At 44.9% G+C, this 24,406-nt stretch overlaps 1 protein-coding gene and 1 long non-coding RNA gene across 7 annotated transcripts in view; one reads left to right on the forward strand and one right to left on the reverse strand.

The window, feature by feature from the left end:
* Positions 1-10,252, reverse strand: part of LOC148686118 (uncharacterized) — a 312,355-nt gene extending 302,103 nt beyond the window's left edge. Inside the window, exon 1 of the long non-coding RNA XR_015948807.1 lies at positions 10,033-10,252. This is a non-coding gene — a long non-coding RNA (uncharacterized LOC148686118). The remainder of the gene's footprint in view (positions 1-10,032) is intronic.
* Positions 1-24,406, forward strand: part of PKHD1 (PKHD1 ciliary IPT domain containing fibrocystin/polyductin) — a 261,509-nt gene that overhangs the window by 94,552 nt on the left and 142,551 nt on the right. For all 6 annotated transcript variants that reach the window (XM_088665480.1, XM_035110412.3, XM_060272303.2 and 3 more), the window contains 2 exons: positions 4,700-4,856; positions 14,752-14,964. In XM_088665480.1, the coding sequence (XP_088521606.1) occupies positions 4,700-4,856; positions 14,752-14,964 (370 nt within the window). The remainder of the gene's footprint in view (positions 1-4,699; positions 4,857-14,751; positions 14,965-24,406) is intronic.

The raw sequence follows: 24,406 nt of genomic DNA on the forward strand, positions 1-24,406 counted from the left end.
ATCTCCAAAATTAAAAAGCATGAAGCAGCTCTCACCACGTCATTATGGGAGGGTTTTCAAAGACATGTTGGTAAAAAAGAAGCTATCTGCACCAACTCTGTCCACAATCCCCCTCACCCACAACACTGTGATAATTCCGCCGGAATTTATCTACTTGCACTTTTGATGTGCTTTCGAACTGCTAGGTGGGCAGGAGCTGGGACCAAACAACGAGAGCTCACCCCGTCACAGGGATTCGAACCGCCGACCTTCTGATCAGCAAGCCCTAGGCTCAGTGGTTTAACCACAGCGCCACCTGGGTAGAAGCAAGTAAAACAGACCTGCACAAACTGTGATTCAGCAGGCTAAGGCACCAAGCCTTGCCCCACCGTTGCTCCTGCCTGCCTTAGACTGCACAGAACAGAAAATTCTTGAGCACCAGGCCAAGCAGAACATCAGATTGAGCACAGAACAAGATGCCCAAGCCAGTTATAAAACAATGTTTGAGATAGTGATGACTATGGCAGTGCTTGTTACAAACTGCCTGCTCCAAATACATTTGGAAGGGTTGGCTAGCAGCCTTGCCGCTCCTGGTGAGCATCCTTTATAGATCAGAGCACTGGAAGCCATCAGCATATTTTGTCTGTAATGTATCTGTTGCTTATATTTTCTGTTAAGAGGCCCAAAGGTATACATACGTACTTGGAGAGTGTGGGAGGTTGATGCAGGCATTGCTTCGTCTTTTTAAATTATGGTTCTGTTCGCCTTCCTAATTGCTTCTTTACTAGGAAATCGCTTTTTCAAAAGGCATTTCCCTAAGAGCTAAAGATAATCAACTTTTGTTTGTTTCTGTAAATATTTTTGTGTCCTTAAGGAAATAATAATTTCTATTGTAGCAAGAATGTGGTGGTGGCCACTCCTCTAGGAAGAATTAGAGCAGATGGCTGTGAATACATTCCTTGAAAAAAAAAGGCAACTTGGCAACAAAAATGAAGCCAATTCCCGCCCCCTCCCCCTCTTTTGACATCTCTGAAGATGTGATTTTGCTTCCCTTCAGGTGGGTAAGGGGAGGGCTAGGGGAAAGCAAATCTCTCTGGTGTATTAATCTGAGGAGCTGTCAAGAGTTCACAGCCTGGAAAGTACGCACCGTGTATTCCATCACTGAAATTAAGTGTTCTGAAAGGTGGAGCTGGAGTCCTGGGTCTCTGGCATGGGGAAATATATACACTGCATTCCATCACTTAAAATGTTAACCTTGTCCCTCACTGGTGACTGGGAACAGGAACGCTTGCTCCATGCTTGCTAGTTAAATGGCAATCTGTCAGTGCAACAGGGACGGCAGGGAGGCTGCGCTGTGTTATGTCAGTCTCTGTGATTTGGCTTTAATGTTCCGTAGTTTCACTTGTTTGCTCTTGCAAGGCCGGGCGAGGGAGTAGTAATATATATATTACTTAAAGATTTCCCATTGCCCCAACAACTTTGTCCCTCCTGCTGTGGACCAGCGCTAATTGCAGGGAAAAACAGAGTGCTTCAAAAACTTATCTAGCCTAGGCTATAAAGATGGTCCAGCAAGTGTGGCGCTAGTTGGAGTAAATAGTTTCTTTATTCTTTTTATTCAATAAGGTTGTATATCACTCTACTAAGGTTCTAGATCCTATTGATTTCAGGAGTGTGCATGTGTGAAAGAAGGTTTCATGTGTTTGCTCTCAGAAATAATAATAATAATAATAATAATAATAATAATAATAATAATAATAATAATATATTATTTATACCCTGCCCATCTGGCTGGGTTTCCCCAGCCACTCTGGGCGGCTTACAACAAAAATGAAATAAAATAATCTATTAAACATTAAAAGCCTCCCTAAACAGATGTCTTCTAAAAATCTGGTAGCTGTTTTTTTCTTTGACATCTGATGGGAGGGCGTTCCACAGGGCGGGCGCCACCACCGAGAAGGCCCTCTGCCTGGTTCCCTGCAACTTAGCTTCTCGCAACGAGGGAACCGCCAGAAGGCCCTCGGTACTGGACCTCAGTGTCTGGGCAGAACAATGGGGGTGGAGACGCTCCTTCAGGTTTACATCTGCAAAATGTAGACAATGCAATGCTCTTTCGCCGTAAAGAATTAGGGTTTGCAGGAAATGTTATGTGACAAATAAATGGCACAGAACATCCATCTGTAATGTCCCTTATGATCCATGACATCTACACTGAAAGTCCTTGCATCTATATTGAGAGTAGGGTCTTTACTATTTTAAGTTTTTTAAATGGAGGGTCCCTCCTAGCCTGGGCTGGTGTTCATTTCCTTAGGCATGTCTGAGCTGATATTTTTAATCAGTGTTCCCCAGGTCAAGACTAGGCTTTATCATGAAGCTACATGAAACAATCATTTCAGTCAGCAGTATTCCAGAAATGGCACCCATTTTCTTATTTTTGACACCTGTTAATCTACTAATGAGATGCCCTCCAAATATTGGGAATGCAAATGGCCCAGAGACATACCAGGCTTTGACTACTGAGCAATTTTCTGCATTGCACCTGTTGCCTTTGGACAGTGTTACTGAGGATGATGACAGATATGTACCTCGCCCTTGTTGAGTTCAGCTGTCTCCGTCTTGTACAGGCAGTACCCTCTTACAGACTTCTTCCAAAAGTGTAGTTCTGTGGGTTTGCAGCTGCTTTTCGCTCCCTCTTCATGCTTGCTTCAGCTGTGCAGGTATGAATGTGTAGAGGACACACTCTCAGACTTGCACAAAAATCTTCACTCCATGTCCATTCCCAGAGCGTCCCACAGAGACAGCGGACTCAACGTAGCTTCGCCTGGCCCTATAGGGTTTCTAATCAACCAGTTGTATCGTGGCTCCTCCCATCTTATTTATATCAATTCTCTGGGGAAACGGGGAATAGGGCTTCTTGATTTAGATGCAATCTGGGTGATGAGGACTTTCAGTCCTGTTGTATGTGGCAACAATTGCTGCTTGGACAGAGCCCCACCAAGCAACTACTTTCGTTTCATTTACGTTAGCTTGGAAGTTTGCTATCACTTGGTGGGTTTTATAAACATGCAGATTGGTGTGAGGGGGCTGGAAGGGGACAATTTCCCCATGTGCTGCTATAGGGGTTCACCCCACAATCCCAATCCAATTCTGGTGTGTGGGGGAGGGAGCGGGGGTGGGGGTGGAAATAACCGACAGGAATCAGAAGTTGAAACCAACTCTCAGTAATATTTAGGATAAACAAAAGCACCCCTTCATCCAGTATTTTACTAAACACTAGAAAGAAATAGGATTACATGTTATTTAGTAACTAGCAATTGTTAGGTGATGTTCTCAAACTTTTCCACATCACCCACAATGCAATTTTGAAGATGATTTGCAGACTTTATGCTTCTCAGTTGTGGCTTCTCCTAATTTAGCTTCTCCCTACTTAGCCCATTTCCCTCTCCGCTGAGCAGAAAGTAACAGCCCTTGCGATATTTGAAGATGGCTGTCATATCTACTCTCAGCCTCCTCTTATCTAGGCTGAACATACCCAGCTCCCCTAACCATAGCTGCCAAGTTTTCCCTTTTCTCGCGAGGAAGCCTATTCAGCATAAGGGAAAATCCCTTTAAAAAAGGGATAACTTGGCAGCTATGCCCCTAACTGCTCCTCATAAGACTTGGTTTCCAGACCCTTGATTATCTTGGTTGCTCTCCTCTGCACACCTTCCAGCTTGTCAATTTCCTTCTTAAATTGAGGTGCCCAGAATTTGACACAGGACCCCAGGTGTGGTTTGGTGGAATAGAACAGGCCTATGACTTCCCTTGATCTTGACAGTCTACTGTACTAAATTCCGTATTTTTAGGTTGTGAACCACCCAGTGATCTTTAGGTAATGGGAAGTATACAAATGTAAATAAAAATGATAATAATACTTCTGTAGATGCAATCTAGAATAGCATTAGCTTTTTTGCAGTTGCACCACACTGCTGACTCATGTTAAGCTTGTGGTCTTCTAAGACCCCTAGATCACTTTCACATGCGTTACTGGCAAGCGTTACTGGAATTGTTAAGATTCCACCCCTAACACACCTAAAATGTGATTTTCTTTAAAAAAGCAAAATATATTGCCCTCAAGTGGACATCAAAGGAACAGACGGCAAATATTGCCATAATCCCACCCACTCCTCTTCCTCCTCCTCCTCCTAGGCTGAAGCCTTTACAGACTAGGCTGAATGGAGGTACTGACTCGCCTGGGTGGGGGCTGGGGGGAAGAGGGAGTTGGGGGATTCACAGGGATGAGCCGGGCGGGGGGAGGAAGGAACAGAATAGGTCATGGATCCGGACAGGGTGGGGGCAGTCACTGCAACGCGTGGCAGGGCCAGCTAGTAGAATAATAGAACTGTAGAGTTGGATGGGACCACGAACATCATCTTGGGCAATCTCCTGCAACACAGGAATCTTTTGCCCAGTGATTTCCTTCTAGAAAAAAGGTGCCAGTACTCTGTACCTTTGAGTACCCCCAGAAAAAAGCACTGCTTTCACCCAATGTGGGGCTCGAACCCCACGGCCTTGAGATTAAGAATCTTACACTCATACTTCTTCCCTTGGCCTTGACTTTATGACTGCATCAGCTGGAGGACAGGGCGCGCCAAAGAAACATCCCACGATCTACCTAGCGGAACATGTTTTCTCCCCAAAAAGTTTGCATTGCTAACCTTTTTGCTTTCTGTTTTATTTTTAGAGCACCCTCCCTCTTAAATTTTGTGGATTCTGGTCAAAGAACACCAGTTGGCTTACTGGGTACCAACCACAAGATGGCGATAACGTCACAGTAGAAAGAGGCCAGACTTTGTTCTTGGATACAAGCACAAGCATCCTTAACTTGCTTCATGTCAAAGGTCTGAGCAAATTCCGTCCTCTCCTCTCCTGCCCCCCCCACCACATATGAAGGAAATTGCATCTATTCATTTGCTTTATTCTGTTGCTTTATTAACACTTCAACCTCTTATTTTCTGTGTGTGATTGTTCAGTTCTGCTCGAGGGGCGAGATACTTTCCTGGTTTGTTTCACTATACACCTGCACACGAAGCAGTAACAACGGCAATGGTCTCGCTAAGAAGCTGCCGCTGAGTCGAGTGTGCAGAATTCATGTTGAAACCTAAAAATAAATAAACTTAAGGAAGTTCATGTGGGGAAAGTTTCCTCTCTTCTCCATGCCACCCCTGAAAAGCTTCTCTAGGGGGCAAGGGGGCTTTTCTGACCAATGTGGCACTGGGCAAAGGAAAGGAAGCCTTCTTCCAGGAATTTCCTTAAGTTACACTTATTTTAAGATCCAAGGCATGGCCCTCTTAAGCATATCCGGCGCTGCGGTGCAAAGATCCCTCCGGTGCGCCCCCCCCCTTTCCCAAGGTTGTCCACCTTTTTTTTAAGGGAGGATGGTGCTGCCAGCAGGGCTGGAGGAGGTGGGCAGCGGCTGGAGGGCGACTCCTCTAGTGGGACTCCTTTAGCGGAGGCTGGACGCGGCACCTCTCGGCTCAGCTGGCAGCTTTGTGCCGCGGTGGCCATGGCAGACGGAGGCTCCGGGTGCAGTGCTGCTTCGGCGTGGCATGGCGAGGGCGGCGAGTTGATGCTGGGAGGCACCACATCTAGCCTCCGCCTCTTCCCTGGCGCCCTCCAGAACTTGGCGCCCCCACGCCACTAACCTCCATCGGTAAGATGCCCCTAATCCAAGGCTATGCGTTTCTAGAATTGTATAATGCTACTATTACGGTGGCTTAGCACCATCTACATGCATGATATTCTAATCTAAAATAGGTAAAGGTACCCCTGACTGTTAAGTCCAGTCGTGTCTGACTCTGGGGTTGCGTGCTCATCTCGCTCTATAGGCCGAGGGAGCTGGCGTTTGTCCGCAGACAGCTTCTGGGTCATGTGGCCAGCATGACTAAGCCACTTCTGGCAAACCAGAGCAGCGCACGGAAACGCCGTTTACCTTCCCGCCGGAGCGGTCCCTATTTATCTACTTGCACTTGACGTGCTTTCGAACTGCTAGGTGGGCAGGAGCTGGGACCGAACAATGGGAGCTCACCCCGTCACGGGGATTCGAACTGCTGACCTTCTGATCGGCAAGCCCTAGGCTCTGTGGTTTAGACCATACCACCACCCGCGTCCCAATCTAAAATAGGATCAGGTAAGCAACAGGGGAATGGAAGTAAGGGGAAGAATGTGTGATTGTTTCAATTGCAATGGTCTCTGGCATAGTGGCAGTTGAGAACAGGGACTAGCAGCAGCGGGTGAGGGAGAAGCAGATCCAGTGGGAAAAGGAGAAGGTGGGAGAGAGAAAGCGAGTTGGTGCCACCATGGGAGAAATGTCTAAAGAATAATCAGGAGTCCAAGCAGTCAGAGTGAGCACAGGCTCTTTGGGGGCCTTTAGCACTTGCTGGGGTCCTCCTCCTCCTCCTCCTCCTCCTCCTCCTCCTCCTCCTCCTCCTCCTCCTCCTCCTCCTCCTCTATTAAATTTGTATACCGCCCTTCATCCAACGTTCACAGCATAAAAATACAAAACGAGAACACAAAATACACAGTAAAACAGAAACAAACCAAAAAGCCCACTCCTGCAGTGTGGCTATGCCTTGAGGTGGGAGAGGCCACAGAGGAGCAAAGGTGTTACACCCGAGCGCATACACAAGCTCTTACTGCCTGTGCTCCTGGCTGAAATGATGTTGCCTAGAGCAGAAGGAGCTGGTTTGATATGAACTGTTGCATTTCTCATTGGACCTGGTTGTGCTTCTCAGAGAACGGCTCCAGTTCACACACGTCCAGCAACGTGTGCTGTGTAAAAAGGCAACGGTGGTGTGTGTGCATGTTCTAAAACGTATCTGGAAGGTGAGGAAACTCTGCCTTGCTCTGCACTGCTGCATGCCGGAAGAATTAAAAGGTTGGAGCAAGACCAGGGAGACCCCAATTCAAATCGTCACTCAGTCACAAACAGTGGCGGACCTTCTCCCACCAACCCCTACCATTGTCCACGCTTATGAGAATAGCTGTGCCAAACATATGGAGGTCACCACATTGTCTACCCTTGGGGTGGGTGAGCAGGGGGCAGGGATGAATGCGTGACAGACGCAGCCTGGATCTACTGATCACACTGATCCACAAAAGAAAAGCTAAGAAAAATAATGTTATATAGCTCTCAATGCAATTTCCCATTGACTGCTGCACAGCGCCCCCTGGTGTTACATTTCTAAAACGCATTTATAACGTCATAACTCACCAGTATAGATTAGTCCATAATCAAAATGCAGGTAGTCCATTATGCATTGAATGTTAATAGAATCAAACCAGTGGCTTCCATGACAAGCGCTTGAACAGCACATTTAACCCAGCAGTGGAGTGTCGTATTTGGAGGAAGCATTGCCTCCATGATTTCTCTTACATCACTACAAATAAAGGGGAGTAGAAAATTTTCTTTTTAAAAACTTCTTTACCTTCTGTTTATATGTTGTATCTAGGATTGTCGTAGTCTTGGAAAAGCTATGTACATAGGGGAAATACCTGTTCGCCATTCAGATGGAATTCAGTTGGTATAGGAAGAAAATCCCATCGAATATCAATTGCTTGATTTTCAGTACCTTTGAGCTTTGTAAATTCTGGTTTGTGACTCAGTACAGGATGCACACATCTATTTCTAGACCTGCTAAGGATGAGGCAACAGCTTGCACATGAGATTCCTACAGCTCTTATTAGCCAACAAAGTTGATTACCGTATATGCATCTTTGGCAGTTGCTAAGATTCATCCTAGCCTTCTTAGGGTTAGCTCTGGTGCATAGCTGCCAAGTTATCCCTTTTTTAAAGGGATTTTCCCTTATGCTGAATAGGCTTCCTCGCGAGAAAAAGGAAAACTTGGCAGCTATGCTCTGGTGCATCAGTGAAAGTTAATTCTAGCTCTGTTAACAAAAGAAATTGCATTTCACTTCTGCAAAGCTTTAGCAAAATGGTTGATCAGTACATTTCCTCTACTTGTACAATGGAGCTGAGCGGCCTAAGAAGTGGCACAGGTGGAGTTTAATAAGAGCTTTGGTGTGATTTCTTGATTTCTTGATTTCTCATTGCTCATAACCCAATGACTGGCAGTGAAATGGGTAAACTGTGCGGTTGAGACAACATCACTCATGTACTAACTCATTTGCAGGTGCAAATTGTCACTTGATGTTGCAGTCATCAGTTCGTTCTCAGAATATTGAAGCCCTTAAATTTTCTAGGAACTCTCCAAAACAATTACAGCTTTGTTGTGCTAGATGTTGTATGCAGATTCTTAGATACCACCTTTGCCAGGTAATCTACTCCACACATGGGAAGTGTGGATTGATGGTTGCCTTAATTCACCTCATTTCTTACCACCCCTGCATTTCATTCCTCCAGATCTTGAAATGTAGTACCTTCATTAGCCAATCGGTTTACTGTATTGGCTTTTCAAATATGGACACTGATTTATCACTTCTTCCCATAGCAGCTGCTTGCAGAGGAAGTTGCAGAGCAGGTCCTGTGTATAATAACCAGCCAGGTTGTTTTAGCTTTAACGTTTCAATTGAAATTAGAAATAGTCCTGGACCTCTACAGATCAGATGTCATAAATATGCGCTGTGGTCTAAACCACTGAGCTTCTGGGATTTTCTGAAGGTTGACGGTTTGAATTCATGCGATGGGGTGAGCTCCCATTGCTTGCCGACCCAGCTCCTGCCAACCTAGCAGTTCAAAAGCATACCAGCACAAGTAGATAAATAGGTACCACTGCGGCGGGAAGGTAAACGGTGTTTCCATGCGCTCTGGCTTCTGTCACGGTGTTCCGTTGCACCAGAAGTGTTTAGTCATGCTGGCCACATGAGCCAGAAAGCTGTCTGCTGGCCTGTCATGCTGGCCTGAAAGCAGAGATGAATTCAACTGGACTTAACTGTCCAGGGGCCCTTTACCTTACTTTACCTTTTTACCTGTTTCCAAATACTGAAGGGTTTCTTGAATTCAAATAATGATGTTGCCTGAGTAACTGCTTAAACAATTGGGGAGACAAGGAAGTGATTGCTCGCTATGACCCATTGCAGGACTGCTGTTTCTTATCTCTCTGAAGGCCATACAAATAAATTATTTATGTAATACATAGGGTGCCCCCTCCCCCAATATACAGAATGCCCACTGTCATTAATGCAGTTCCAGAGCAAGCACAAATGCCTGCATGTTATGGTCATAACCTTTCCTCCTCTCTGGCATTTTATTTCCTTTGGCACACCGAGCCACATTTGACTAGCCACACTGAATGCAATGCTGTTTCATTTCTGTGCATGTGGAGCAGTTTTCCTCCAGAAGAGATGCCTTATTCGAGCTGCTGATTCAATCCCCCTCGCTTGGCACTGGTACTGTCAGGAAGGAGTCCAAGCAGCTTGCAAGGGAGCCCATGCCATCTGAACAGATGGGCACACATGCAGATGGCCAAGAAACATGGACATCAGTTTGGGGAGTTGATTTCTGACGGAGAGTGTTCAAGCATCTGCCTGTGTATAGCACAGAGTGGGAGGAAGGCTTTGATCCAGAAAAGTGCTTTCATACACTGCTTGACTTTAAGCACACATGGAGTTCTATGAATTCTAATGGGAGACCTGCATATTAAAAATCCAGCACCTGTTTAAATGCCTTGCTTAACTGGGACTGGAATTGGTATCCCCAGTGTGCTGTGGATCTGCAGTTGATGAAAAAACAGGTTTAACGCAAGCTGGATAAATGTAATGCAAAAATTGCTATATAGTGCATGCAAGAAAGTCACAAAGTTATAGCTAATGACAAAAGTATGGTACTGATGTCATGATCCTCCTGTCCTGAATTTCTCATCTACATTATTATTATTATTATTTTATTTATTAATTATTACGGTCGAGGACCAGCTCTTAGAAGTAAAATGAAATAAAAAATAAAAATAAAACGGATCCCTTTGAAAAAACAGTTTCCAGGAGCATAATGTATAAAAGTGGCTTTGAACAAGATTTAAAAGAAGATTATTAATTATATAACAATGCTAAAAGTTTAACCCTTAAAATAGTGGCTGCAGAAAGCTGAGCCTAGCTCGCTCGGGGTGCCATTGAGGGAAAAAATCAGACGGGCTGGGAAGAAAGTCTGTGTCTGCATATCTGGGCACAGAATCTGGCGACCGTCCTGGTTATTTTCAGGTCTTTGCCTAGCAAGAGCAGGTTGTATAATTGCTTTTCCGGGAGGCTTGCTAAGCTCACCGGTATGGGATCCAGGATCTCCCTTCGAGCTTCTTCATATAGGGGGCATCTGAAGAACAAATGCCATCTACATTATTTTTTTTACTTTCCTTGAAATTCATATCGCTGGCCTCAAACACCCACCCAGGAATTTCACCAGTCTTTTCTGAAACCATCCTCTCTTTTCGTTATCACAACAGCAAACCTCCAAAGGTTTAAGTCTTGCTAACTGTTAGATAGGCTTTCCTGGCTTTTCTTTACCTTTACCTCTGTGGGACTCTCCCCTAGGTAACATTAACTTTGTTATATTTTGAGTACAGCAAAAGCACACGGTTGCTACACGTGGCTTTGTGTAGTCTCTCGTGTCCAATAGAAGTATGCAATCTTAACAGTGATGCCAGTTCAGGAGAAAGTCGCAAGTGATATGTAGCAGAAATAAAACAAAAAAATCCCAGGAAAGAAGGAATGGCTGAGTGGCCCCTTGTGCTATATACCTACAAGGCTAGCATGTTCCCTGGCCGATTTTCATTTACATTTCACAGGCTTTTGCAGCATAGCCTCCTCTTGGGAGCAACTAAGTTCTTTCTTTTTAAAAGGGGGAATGTCTGGGAGTAGAGACTAAAGTTTATTTGAGATGACTGGTGATTTTGATGGTTTCTCAAAGCATCCATCAGCCTCAAGATGTTTCTCTTTACCTTCCTCGTATGAGGGGAAGAGTGCGTTGGGAAAATGTCTCTCTTGTAACTATATAGAAGTGATTATTTTTGGTATAATTGTATTTATTTTGCTTGGTAAGAAGGCCATCATTGCTATAGTTCATTGATATTTTTTACAGAATTACCCTAAGGTCATATGTAAGATATTCCTTGCTTTCTTGGCGAGCCAGAACAAACAGGAGAAAAGCTGGAGCCCAAACACTTGCTTGAGTAATATTCATTCTTTTCTGCTCTTAGAAAAGGGGTCAAGTGCTATGAAAGCAAGAAAGAGCGGCAGCTTAAAAACAAGGAAAAAACCAGCCCTGTAAGGCAGTAGCTGCACATTCATTTTGTACTAACAGAGTGCAGGAAGGGATGGGTTCAGAGAACTAGCAGTTAAGACATAGTTGGACCCAAATGCTTGTAAACTTTGAAAGTGTTATAATTAAATCAGGCAAGGGGTTTGAATTTAATCCTTCCCAGTCATTTCTTTTCCTTTTTCCTTATGTTTATTCATTTGGCACTCTGGCTCTTAATAAGTGGCTGGATTTTCAAAAAACCACAAAATTTACGGCAATGAGGGAAAGCAGTGTTCCCTTCTTTTAAAGTGGAATAGAACTTTGAGCATCACCTGAAAAGTAGGCTTGCATTCATCACATACATTGACAATGGTTGTATGGGCTCTATATTCCCCCCCCCCCATATAGCTTCAAACACTTTCAGTTTTCTTTTCTTACAAAACTGTGTTTTAGTCATAGTGGTATGAACACTTTAGCATAGGGTTTTCACATGTTTTCTCCCGTAGCCTTCCTCCCACCTGTCTGAGATTCACACTGGCTCACACATAGGGCTTGCTGATCAGAAGGTCAGCGGTTCGAATCCCTGCGATGGGGTGAGCTCCCGTTGTTTGGTCCCAGCTCCGGCCCACCTAGCAGTTCGAAAGCACATCAAAAGTGCAAGTAGATAAATAGGGACCGCTCCGGCGGGAAGGTAAACGGCGTTTCCGTGCGCTGCTCTGGTTCGCCAGAAGCGGCTTAGCCATGCTGGCCACATGACCCGGATGCTGCCTGCGGACAAATGCCAGCTCCCACGGCCTATAGAGCGAGATGAGCGTCGCAACCCCAGAGTCGGACACGACTGGACCTGATGGTCAGGGGCCCTTTACCTTTACTGAAAGAAAAGGATTGCTGGTAGCCTCTTTCAAGATTAATAGCAGCATATCACTGGATCCCATCACCTCCTGGCAAATAGAAGGGGAAGAAATGGAGGCAGTGAGAGATTTTACTTTCTTGGGCTCCTTGATCACTGCAGATGGCGACAGCAGTCACGAAATTAAAAGACGCTTGCTTCTTGGGAGAAAAGCAATGACAAACCTAGACAGCATCTTAAAAAGCAGAGACATCACCTTGCCTACAAAGGTCCGTATAGTTAAAGCTATGGTTTTCCCAGTAGTGATGTATGGAAGTGAGAGCTGGACCATAAAGAAGGCTGATCGCCGAAGAATTGATGCTTTTGAATTATGGTGCTGGAGGAGACTCTTGAGAGTCCCATGGACTGCAAGAAGATCAAACCTATCCATTCTTAAGGAAATCAGCCCTGAGTGCTCCCTGGAAGGACAGATCGTGAAGCTGAGGCTCCAATACTTTGGCCACCTCATGAGAAGAGATGACTCCCTGGAAAAGACCCTGATGTTGGGAAAGATGGAGGGCACAAGGAGAAGGGGACGACAGAGGACGAGATGGTTGGACTCTGTTCTCGAAGCTACGAACATGAGTTTGACCAAACTGCGGGAGGCAGTGCAAGACAGGAGTGCCTGGCGTGCTATGGTCCATGGGGTCACGAAGAGTCGGACACGACTAAACGACTAAAGAACAACAATCACTGGATATCATTTTTAGTTGGGCCAAAAGGTCACTCATATATTCCAGTAGTAAATCTAATTGGTTTGCTTTCTGTTCTAATTATATATAGGCTACAAAATTCTCCTCAGAATGCAAATAAAGCATTTGATCTGTGCTGCTCATGTCCATATCGGCTTGCAATTCTTCATGTTCATATTGGACACACACACACACCCTTTAGTCTAACCTGAAATAGCACTCTGGCTATTTTTCAGTGCAGTAAAATGATGACTTGGCTCTGTATAACCTATAGTATCCGATATGGAATTGACCGGCCTCAAATGATGAAACATGGGAGTTAAAAGTGAGATCAAATGATGCTGCTCTTGCTCTTTGACAATATGGTTTTCTCCTTATTTCATATGTAAATCAGGGTTGTAAAAATCTCTTGGTTCCATTTTCACAGAGGTCCTGGAGAGACTTGCTCTCATGAAAGGTGTTAACTTTCTCTTTGTGGAAAACATCTTTTATGTCAGGGATGGGGAACTTTGGCCCTTCAGATGTAGGGAACTGCAGTTCCCATGATTCTTACCATAGTTTATGCTTCCAGGGACTGATGGGAATGGGAGTCCAATGACATCTCCATTTCTGTTTGATATACTACCCAATGTAAATTGCCTACCCTTCAACTGCCCCGTTTTAAGTGGGGGTGTCCTGGAATCACAGAAGCCAATCCCAGTCTCTGTTTGATTCCTGGATGTCCCATGTTTTGGTCCGGTGTTCTAGGGTGAGTCTTTGTGCCTGAGCGCTGGACCAAAAGATTCTGGTGCTTGTGAGCAGGGTGACGCCAGAGAGCTGAAGGTCCAGCCCTCCAACATGACCCTCTAATGAGCCCAGAGTGCTGGTGCTGTGCTCTCATGCCATGCACTCACCCCACTTTTTTCGGGGTGAGAGCATGGCGTGGGATACATGAGTGGCCCAGGAGCGATGAGTGTCCTAATTTCAGGTAAGAAAAAGTTTGAAAGCAAAGTATGTTAGAGTTTGCCTTTGTATTTAAATTTATGTTCATTATGCTCAGGATTTTGTAATAAATGAATAAATGTATAGTATGGTATAGTATAGAGGAGGCATGTCCTACAGGTAGATTGTGATCTACCGGTAGATCACTGGACATCTGCGGTAGATCACTGGTAGATCACTGCCTCCTCCCAAAGAAGCTGAACAACTGTGGCTCCCCTAAAAAAAGCTCAACATTTTATCCCCTCCCTGAAAAAACTTGACAACTTTGACCTGAACCCCCCCAAAATGGGCCTTCCTCCTTTCCTTCTTCCTTAAAAAAGCTCGACAACTTTGACCTGGACCCACTGCCAGTTTTTAACTCTGTGAGTAGATCGCAGTCTCTTGGGAGTTGGCCACCCCTGGTATAGAGTGTGGAACAAGGAATAAAATGTAGTTGTTTTTATTAAATATAAACTACAAAACATAACCAATACAAGTAAAAATTCACTTTTAAAGACCAGATTATCACAGTGTTGTGGGTGAGGGGGATTGTGGACAGAGTTGGTGCAGATAGCTTCTTTTTTACCGACATGTCTTTGAAAACCCTCCCATAATGACCTGGTGAGAGCTGCTTCATGCTTTTTAAATTTTGGAGATACAGTGGTACTTTGGTTTTTGAACGTAATCTGTTCCGGAAGACTGTTTGAGTTGTGAAATGTTTGAAAACCCAAAATAGCTGACAGCTAGGTCTCAGGATATTGCACTCATCTTTGACTTCTGAGGCGTGTTCGAAAACCAAAGCATTTTCTTCCGGGTTTACGGCGTTCAAAAACGGAAATGTTCGTCAATGGAGACGTTCGAAAACCGAGGTACCACTGTAATGTTTGCCTTCTTTGTTGGGGCAGGGGGGTAGTGGGGAGATTATATAATGAACAAGACAGTTCTGCTATGTTGATGAGACTACACCTTCCTACTGTTAATTATTGTTAATGCTGTTTCTGTTTCAGGAGGCAAGCTTGTGTTTGTTGGCCCTGGGCCAATAGAGCTCCATGCTCATTACATTCTGGTATCAGATGGAGGAGAACTTCGGGTTGGCTCTCCTGGTCAGCCTTTCTGTGGCAAAGCTCACCTGCACCTCCAGGGCAGTTTGCACTCTCCAGCATCCTTTCCATATGGGGCCAAATTTCTGGCTGTGAGGAACGGAACCCTTTCTATGCACGGTGAGATTTAGCCACAATTGTGTCTGTTAGATGTTTCAAAAATGCTCAGCATTAACAAAACCCATATTTTCCAGTTGATTAAAATAGCTTGCACTCAGATCTCTCTTAAAGAGAACTGTGGAATATTTCAGCAGCCCTGAACATCCACTCTCCCTTATAAAACGGTGTAGGAATTATTTGCACCCTCTCTAGTGCCGTAGTAGAGCATCTCCAGGTACGGATGGTCTTATTCTCAGGATAAGGCCGCTTCCTGTAGTGGAAGGGCCAGAGTTCAGTGGTAGAACATGGCTTTGCATACAGAAGGTCCCAGATTCCATTCCTAGCAGCTCCAGAAGACTCCTTGCCTGAAATCCTGGAGAACAGCTGCTAGCCTGTGTAGGCAATGCGGGCAAGTTCCAGTGGTCTGACTCAGTATAAGGCAGCTTTCTATGTACTTTCTACTTAGGATAGAGCCAAGACAAGTGAATTAGGTTCTGAAAATGCTGTTTTATTCCTCAATTAGTTAAGTACTTCCTTGCTTATATGGCAAAGTCAGTTTGGGTAGACACCTTCCTTTTAGCAAAACCCTGATATGTTTGTACTAGTACACTGCTTTGCATTGTGTCTAGAGTGAGTTCTGAATTACTGTGCTCCATCTAGGCACCATGGTAACACCGGTGCCCAGGTTTGTCTCTCATTATCCTTCTCTTTTGTATAATAAGATATACCAAATATTATATTCATTAATTTAAGAATTTATATCCTGCCCTTCATGATACGGTCATAGGACAGGTTACAGCATATCAAAATACATTACCGTAATTAAATACAACCAACACGCATGAATGCTTGAAGGTGCAATATAGTCGCTGCTTACTCTGAAGAGCATCACAAAAAAGGAAGGCCTAGTTACGCAAGCGGAATTCTTGGAGGGATGTCTCTGTTTTCCACCAAGGTCAGGCTGTTCAATTTACATTGCCTAGGCAACTGCTTAATATGCAGCATCACTCTTGCTGATAATGAATTCAAGTGGTGAGTGCTGACAGAATGAGGTCACTGAGAAACACGAGGGCAGTGTCGGCCTTCTCAAGGGAACCCTGATGTTTCCAGGAGTAAGTAAATAAATAATAAAACCAAAGGGTGCTAGCCAGCTCCAAATGCGAGCCTTCTACCATGATATGGTACAGGAGGCAGAGAGAAGGCGATGGACCCGCATCCCAAGGCCGGAAAAGCATTGACAGGAGCCCTGAAGAGGAGGAACTTTCTCAGAGGGGTGGAGGTGCAGAGCAACATTTTTTATTGGTCTTGCTTGTTCTCCCGATTGATGACCTGCCAGAACTATGGAGTGCTAGCATTTTCTTTCTGCTTGGATTTTACTAGTGCCCAATGCTAGCAGGAGAAGCATTTGTATGGAAGGCAACAGGACCTTGCCTCCAGAGCATTTGACCTAGGTGCCGTAAAAAGACAGAACATCCACATGAAATACCAATGGCTATTTCTAGTCATGTCCATGGCTGTAGAGTAGACTGGGTGATCAAAAAGAGTCGGTAAGGGAGAAGAACCGGGTGGCCTTGCCCATTCTATAGGAAACATCTTTTGGTTTCAGTTCTTCAGCAATTATGCAAGAAATATTGGGCTTGCCATCCCATCTCCTGTCCGAGGCGCATTTCCAGTGCATGGGTACAATTAAGTTTCACTCAAAGCATGTAATCCAGCATTTAGTCGTAATGCAGTTGAGCCTCTATAAATAAGATGGAAAAAAAGAACACATACTTTTCTGCCTTCATGCTGCTTATGTCAAATACAAACACATTTTCCTGGTTCCAATATAGCATCAACCTAGCTTGTAGTATGAAACAAATTGGAGTGCTTGTCAACATTTTTATAGTTTTGAAATAAACGTGTATAGCTAGAGCAGATCTAAATCATTAAACAAACAGGCTTTTGAGGTGGAGGAAAATCAGCTGTCTGAGTAGACAGGATTGAATGTAATTTGATTTCTTATTTTCCTTCCAAACAGAAAATTTGGGAGGAAACGTTCTATAGCAAGGGCTGAATCCTGATTGTTTAGTAACTGCCTGTCAGCTTCTTCCTTTGATATGTTAATATGACTAAGGGTTTTCCCAGAATTCTCTCCAAGTGGCAGTCCTGTGCTCGGGTGGTCGGAGTAGACGGGGAAATTGCCCTGTTGCCTTTGGCTTTACCCAGCTCCCCTGCCAATCAGACCCCACTCCCCATAAACTGCCTGCCAATCACATGTCAGGTTTAAAGGAGGTCTCAGTCAGCTGGGGTAACTTGAATTTTTGACAATGTAATTATGGCCCTTGTGTCCACAGCAGAAGCCTGAATAGGATGGAGAGAATTTTTATTATTATTGATTGTTCAGAAGAGAAATTTATCAATGTCTCTGGCTCTGTTCATATGCATTCCCCAAGAAACTCTCCTGACAAGTTTCCAAAGAGAAATCTAGCTTGGTGGCCTTGGCCATATCTTTGTCCTTTCCATTATAATCGATCTAGATGGGCTGGCTGTAGTTCCTGAGAGAACATATTTCAGGTGGTGCAAGCTTTGTCCAAGAGAGAGCATGCAAAAGAATTAGAATCATAGAATCATAGAGTTGGAAGAGACCACAAGGGCCATCCAGTCCAACCCCCTGCCAAGCAGAAAACACCATCAAAGCATTCTTGACATATGGCTGTCAAGCCTCCGCTTAAAGACCTCCAAAGAAGGAGACTCCACCACACTCCTTGGTAGCAAATTCCACTGCCGAACAGCTCTTACTGTCAGGAAGGTCTTCCTAATGTTTAGGTGGAATCTTCTTTCTTGTAGTTTGAATCCATTGCTCCGTGTCCGCTTCTCTGGAGCAGCAGAAAACAAACTTTCTCCCTCCTCTATATGACATCCTTTTATACATTTGAAAATGGCTATGATATCACCCCTTAACCTTCTCTTCTCCAGGCTAAACATACCCAGCTCCCTAAGCCGTTCCTCATAAGGCATTGTTTCCAGACCTTTGACCATTTTGGTTGCCCTCTTCTGGACACGTTCCAGCTGGTCAGTATCTTTCTTGAACTGCGGTGCCCAGAAGTGGACACAGTACTCCAGGTGAGGTCTGGGCAGAGCAGAATACAGTGGTACTATTACTTCCCTTGATCGAGATGCTATACTGCTATTGATGCAGCCCAGAATTGTATTGGCTTTTTTAGCTGCTGCATCACACTGCTGACTCATGTCAAGTTTGTGGTCTACCAAGACTCCTAGATCATTTTTACATGTACTGCTCTCAATCCAGGTGCCTCCCATCCTGTATTTGTGCCTTTCATTTTTATTTTTATTTTGCCCAAGTGTAGTACTTTACATTTCTCCCTGTTAAAATTCATCTTGTTTGCTTTGGCCCAGTTGTCTAATCTGTTAAGGTCATTTTGAAGAGTGATCCTGTCCTCTGGGGTATTAGCCACCCCTCCCAATTTGGTGTCGTCTGCAAACTTGCTCAGGATGCCCTCAAGCCCATCATCCAAGTCATTGATAAAGATGTTGAATAAGACTGGGCCCAGTCTTATTCATTTCCCCCCACTACGGCACAGATGAACTGTTTGACCGGTGTCTGGTGCAGGATTCAACACTGGAAGTGTCTGAACTTGTGTGTGAACATGACATATAACTTGATACTATTCCTGACATAATCAGGAATTCTCTCACCCCTCACCCTGTCCTTATGTGCTGTTCCTGCCTCTCTTGCTCTCTTATGGATAATTCCAGAGTCTTTGAAAACCTGAATCTTGGATGCAGAATAAACTAAACAAAGGCACTGTAGTTCTGAATCCAGTTCTCAGGCAACACTGAGAGCTTTTGGCCCTTCTTAGCTGATTGAGCTGTTTCCATACTAGGCATTTAGCCTGGGATTGCAATGTTTAGATAGCTCATTTTGTACAGAGCATTCATATGACGCATCGTCCAATTGTTGTTATCCTGTATTTTCCCTACCAGAAGAATAGTACAATCTCTCCTGGTGTAGATACCATTAGTGATACTCTTCTATGCATATATTTGAAGGGCAGGAGTTAGTGGGAGGCTTGGATATATACCCGGTGGCTGAACCAGTAACAGCTCAGCACACAGGCACCATAACCATTTTAGCATTTTTTTGTTTTTTAAAACTTTTATTTAATGTGAAGTGTGGATTTTATCTAGTTGGAAATAGCACTAAAATACTGTTTAAATTTTTATTTTGATATGCTCTTTTTATTTTATTACATCGCAATACCAATTTAAATAATAAATCAGGGGGAAAAAATCTGTCCAGTAACCACAATAAACCACCTTGCTGAAATGACATGGAAAGGGTTCCCCAATCTTTTATTTTTTAAGCATTATAGTTTGCCAGATCCAGATGCAAGCCATTCCTTGCAGGGCAATGAAATGGTGTCCACTGCAAAGATTAGAGTGAATGAGTGCTTTGCTTCTAGTGGTTGTTCAGGTGAATTGGACCTTCCTGTTCCTCATCTTCAGCACTGGGTATGACATAGCAGAATGTATACATAAAAGGGTGAATACGCCCAGGAGTGTGGAGAGTTAAACACAATTCTTCTTCTAGCCAAAAGAAGCCCAGTGATTGGGTAACACCAGGAGCAACTTGTTTGGAAGTAGCTTTGGTTCCTCACCTTATTTTAACGTTTCAGTGGAAGATGCTATATACTTTCACATAAAGCATGAATCGTGAATAGTTGTTTTAAAATATGAACTAGAGATGAACTCCTGTTGAAATGTGGACCTAGATCACAGCAAGTAGCTTTTGGTTAATCAAGGCATCCGAGGCAAATTCTAGGTTTGTCTTTTAGCCAAGGAATCATCAGCCTTCCTTTCTTCACTCCCCCCACCCATCCAATTCCCCTTCATAATGACTGACTTTTAGCTCCTGAAGTTGTAGGCACCAGATCTTAACATTTGGATGATCATTTTGCCCTACACTGATGTTCCTAAAAGCGCTCATTCTGTCTCATTCACTAACTGCTCAGGAGATTAACTGGCAATAATGGAAAATGTGAGAAGCTGGTGATGAGTCTGTGTTGTACGTAGGCACTTGGCCATCATGACATCTCCCTCCCTTTCATAGCAGTGCAATCTGAATTACAGGTTCATTGCATTGCAGATCACATCTTGCCAGCTTGGTCCCGGATGCTATTGTCAACCGGCAATACCTCTGGAAAATACTGACAGCAATTTGCTAGCATTATAATGGCTGCAACATTGTAATGCAGAAGTTGGTTCACCCTAACTTAATTTGCTAGTGTTGGGTGGGACTGGACTGTTGTTGCCAGTAGCAGGGTGGTGTGGTGGACCTTACCAGGGAGAGTGGAAGGGGAAAGGCAGCGGCGAGTTCTGCTCACTCCCCTCTGGGGTGTGGCATTGGTGCCAAGGCATCGCCCCTGACGCCTCACCCCTAGGGAATTTCTCTTTGCCTGGAGCTCTGGTCAGCAAGAGACCAGCAAGAGACCAGCCCACTCTCTCACCGGCGGAGGGACTTGGATTCAGCCTGCCTGCAAATTGACTAATTGCAGGTGAGCCCAGGGGTGGTCTTTTTTGGAGGGGGGGGGGTGGAGTCCAAAGAGGACTCCACTCCATGAAAATAAAAGGTGGCCCACCCCTTCACTGGCACCACCGGTTCCCCCCCTATTTCTTACCCCCCCTCTTGGTTTCATCTTGTTGTTTGGTGTTTGACCTTGCTATGGAGGCTCTCGGCTGCCGTAATCAGGGCCAGGAGGTATTTTTCTGTCAGACTAATTGGCCTTGTCTGAGAGTTTTGCCTTCCTCACAACTTTGGTGGGTTAGGCATGGTTGGAGGGGAGGTTGTAAGCCTCTGCCTGCCCTTCTGAGGCAATGGAGCATCCCATTAATGGAATCCGGGACAAGGGATCCAGGACATTAGCACTGGGTTGAAATAGGCTAGAACGTTTATTGATTACAGGTGTAAGTAGGTTTTGGCCAAGGTATTGGGTATGTCTCTGGTATCAAGCAACTCACCTACTGTTTGATAAATAAGGTGGGGGCCATCCACTGACATACACCAGATGATATGATCCCACCAGGGCTGCCATTGGGAAGGGTGCTATAGCCCCTGGACTCCCATACACCCCTCTTCCTGGACCCCTTTAATGGTGTCTCCAGATTGGCCTGTTCCAACAGACCTTTGCCACCAATGCCTGTGTGGTTGGAAGCAGAGGTGCTGAGCGTTCCACCCACGGCCGAATGGGGAGAAAAAGAATGGGCCCCTGGAGCCCAGGTAAGTGGAGACCCCTAGCGACTGATATACTTTGAGACTTATGGAGAAGAATTGTCTTGAAGGCCTGCTTCTTGGGTAAGAGGAATAGCATGTTCTTGAAAATTGCTCACAAGTACAAAACACTGATTAACTTAATATTTGTGTTTCTAGGTAGTTATCCCCTTTCCAAAATATTACGCATGGTGAACAAAGAAAGAGAAAAAGTTGTCTGATGTGAGATGTTACAAGCAAAGTTCCAAATTTTGCAACATGATGCAATGGGAAATTCTACTTTCCTGCAGCAGGCTGTTCTCCTTCTGAAGTACTTTCTCTTTGATACTAGGAAGCTTCAGGGGTTTTTGCTTAAGGAGTTCTCAGTAACCCAGGACACTGAATATTCCTTAGCAGCAAATAGTGATATGGAATAGATTCATTTTCCATGTCTAGAGGACTTAGTCATCATAAATAAGCAAAGACCTCCTGTTTTATCAGAGGGAACGTATGAAAAGCTTGCATAGTGTCAACCAGCATATAAGCAACTTGAGAGAAGGTTGCTTTGCATCAACAAGCTGCCTACACAGAGAATTTGGCCTGAAGTAGCTTACAGAGGTGGCTCTAAACTTTCACAACAGGGAACAAACAGCGCCTGATTTATAGAAGTTGTGGAAGCTCCTTCCTATTTCAGCTACCCTGGTGCTTATAATACTGCCAAAGCACAAGTAGAAAAGATAGGAGAGAAAATCCAGGTTGATTTTGAATGGCTGCAGTTTGCTCAGGTCAATCTTAACTTATCCAATAGCCGTTTGGCAAAATGTTTGGAGGAAGATTTTAGGCTTCTAGAGCTGCTGAAGAAAAACTGAATGCAAGCTGTTGCTACAGGGCCACAATTCAGTGGTATTGCACATGATTTGCATGTAAAACAGGGGTAGCTGGCAGAGGAGCCGGGTATAGGGGGCGCAAGAGGCTTCAGTCCCCTCAGTATTTTGAGGCAGGGGACCCTGCCCCCCCAATATTGAGGGGGCTGACATTCCCCGCTGCTGCCAGGTGCCCTCCGCAGACCCCAGACCCCCTGCCCAAGAGCCCAGGAGCTGGGAGGGGGTTGGAACGAGCGAGAGCGAAGATCACCCTCCACGTGTTCTGCCCCTGCCAGGCACAGGCACGGAAATGGAGGCTGAGCACGGAGCCCAGCAGCCACACTCTGCCTCCCCCCCCCCCCCGCATGCCATGAGGAGAAGGAGGTCGAGCACAGAAAACAGCTCCACGCTCCCCATCCAACACCCAGCGTGCAAGCACTGGCGGGATGCCATGTGGCTTGGCCTGCTGCTGCGTAGAGGGGCAAGTTGGCGCCCCTGGTAGCTGGTAACCTTTTGTAGACTGGGGTCCACGTTGACCCTACCAATGGAGAGACCTATCTTGAAAGAAGCGAAGAAATGCCAAAGGCTTCTGAAAACTGCGGATTCACTTCTTGGTGAGTCACATGGAGCTTCGGATGATGCAGAGCACTTACAACTCCAGCTCAGCGGCATCTTATGGGTTTTTGCATAGGGTGGGTGTTGAATTGCAGGATTGAGGACATGAAATTGCTCCCCCCCATTACCCCACTGCACTTGGGGAAGCCCACAGCAGAAGGTAAGAAAATTCATGGGGGGGGGAACTCCAAGTGTTTTTTGGTGGCCAATGAAGATCTTGGCAATTATCATAGAATCATAGAGTTGGAAGAGACCACAAGGGCCATCCAGTCCAACCCCCCGCCAAGCAGGAAACACCATCAAAGCATTCCTGACAGATGGCTGTCAAGCCTCTGCTTAAAGACCTCCAAAGAAGGAGACTCCACCACACTCCTTGGTAGCAAATTCCACTGCCGAACAGCTCTTACTGTCAGGAAGTTCTTCCAATTGCTGGTTTCAAATTTGGCAGCATTCTTCTGTGGGGAAAATATGCTTTCTTTTCCTCCTATAACAAAACAAAACAAATCCTATGGCCTTGGCCTAATAGTATGTTGATGGAAAGGGGGTGGCAGAGAAAAATAAAAGCAGGAGGCCTGACTACCGTATTTTTTTCTGAGGTCCCCCACCCACCAACAGTATTGCCTAGGGTACTGTACATTGCCTTGGTTGGGTCCCTGCACTCTGCTGGAACATGTCCTCCCCGGCAGATGACTGAAAGAACAGGTGACAGATGAATGTTGTCCTTGACAGGAAAAAAAGAGAGTTGGCAACCTCTGTTTACAGCCATCAACGATAGTTTCAGCATACTCTGCTTGTAATAGTTTTCCTCTTTCCTGTTTTATTGTGTTAAACTTCAAATATATAGTTTCAGCACAAGCAGGTTCTTTAACACCTCAGAGGATGCATCTACAGGTATAAAGCAACCTTGTGTACCTGGTCTGCTGAGTATTTACCAAAAATTTCCCCAAAACCTTATTTTATATTTTGAGTTGAAGAAGAATGGGGAGTGGGATGGAGCCCACTTCCTAACGCAGCTGAGAATGATGATGGCAACGGATTTGAAATGGGGCGCTCCACACCAGAAGAATGCAGGTGGCATCCGGTTATTTTGTAGCTATTCGGAATAATACAGTATGCATTACAGCAATACTGTACTGTACATGAAAAGCATTTGTGTGCCTTAATTTACAGAGTATACGCTTATGTTTCTGTTCTAACTGGTGTAGGTGTTGCCTCCCAAAATAGTCTGTGGAAGAGTTGTTTTCCAACCGGCACTAGTTAATAATTAAAAAAATGAATTAAATAATTGAGGAGTTTGCGTTGAGCCAATCCATATTTTAGTACTTGGGAATGTTTCCAGTGGCAGGTAAAGAATAACCGTAGTGGTTTTAATTTCCCTTGCTTTTGATTGCCATCCTTTTATGAGAAATAGAATGCCCTCTCTGGTGGGTTTATTTCTGACCCCCCCCTTCCCCAAGTATTGCTGTGGTGCTTGTGATAGCCCCTTGTGATCAATCTGTTTCTGGTGACAAGACTTCTGGCCAAAGCATTTTGTCTGTTGCAGAGGGCAAGCAAAGGGGTGATAGATCGTCTTGGAAATTGTCAGAGGAAGCATTTGCCCCCCAGGCCTTGTTCTCCCCAAGTTCTTCCCTGATCCCAGTGCCAAATTTTCTTTGGAATTGGCTCAGACTCGAGTCTTTGGAGGAAATCCAGCTTGTTGTTCTGAAGAGGTGGAACTCAGTGGAGATTTCTCCGG

Source organism: Zootoca vivipara, chromosome 3 (genome assembly GCF_965207765.1).
Source record: "Zootoca vivipara chromosome 3, rZooViv2.hap1.1, whole genome shotgun sequence".
Taxonomy (NCBI): domain Eukaryota; kingdom Metazoa; phylum Chordata; class Lepidosauria; order Squamata; family Lacertidae; genus Zootoca; species Zootoca vivipara.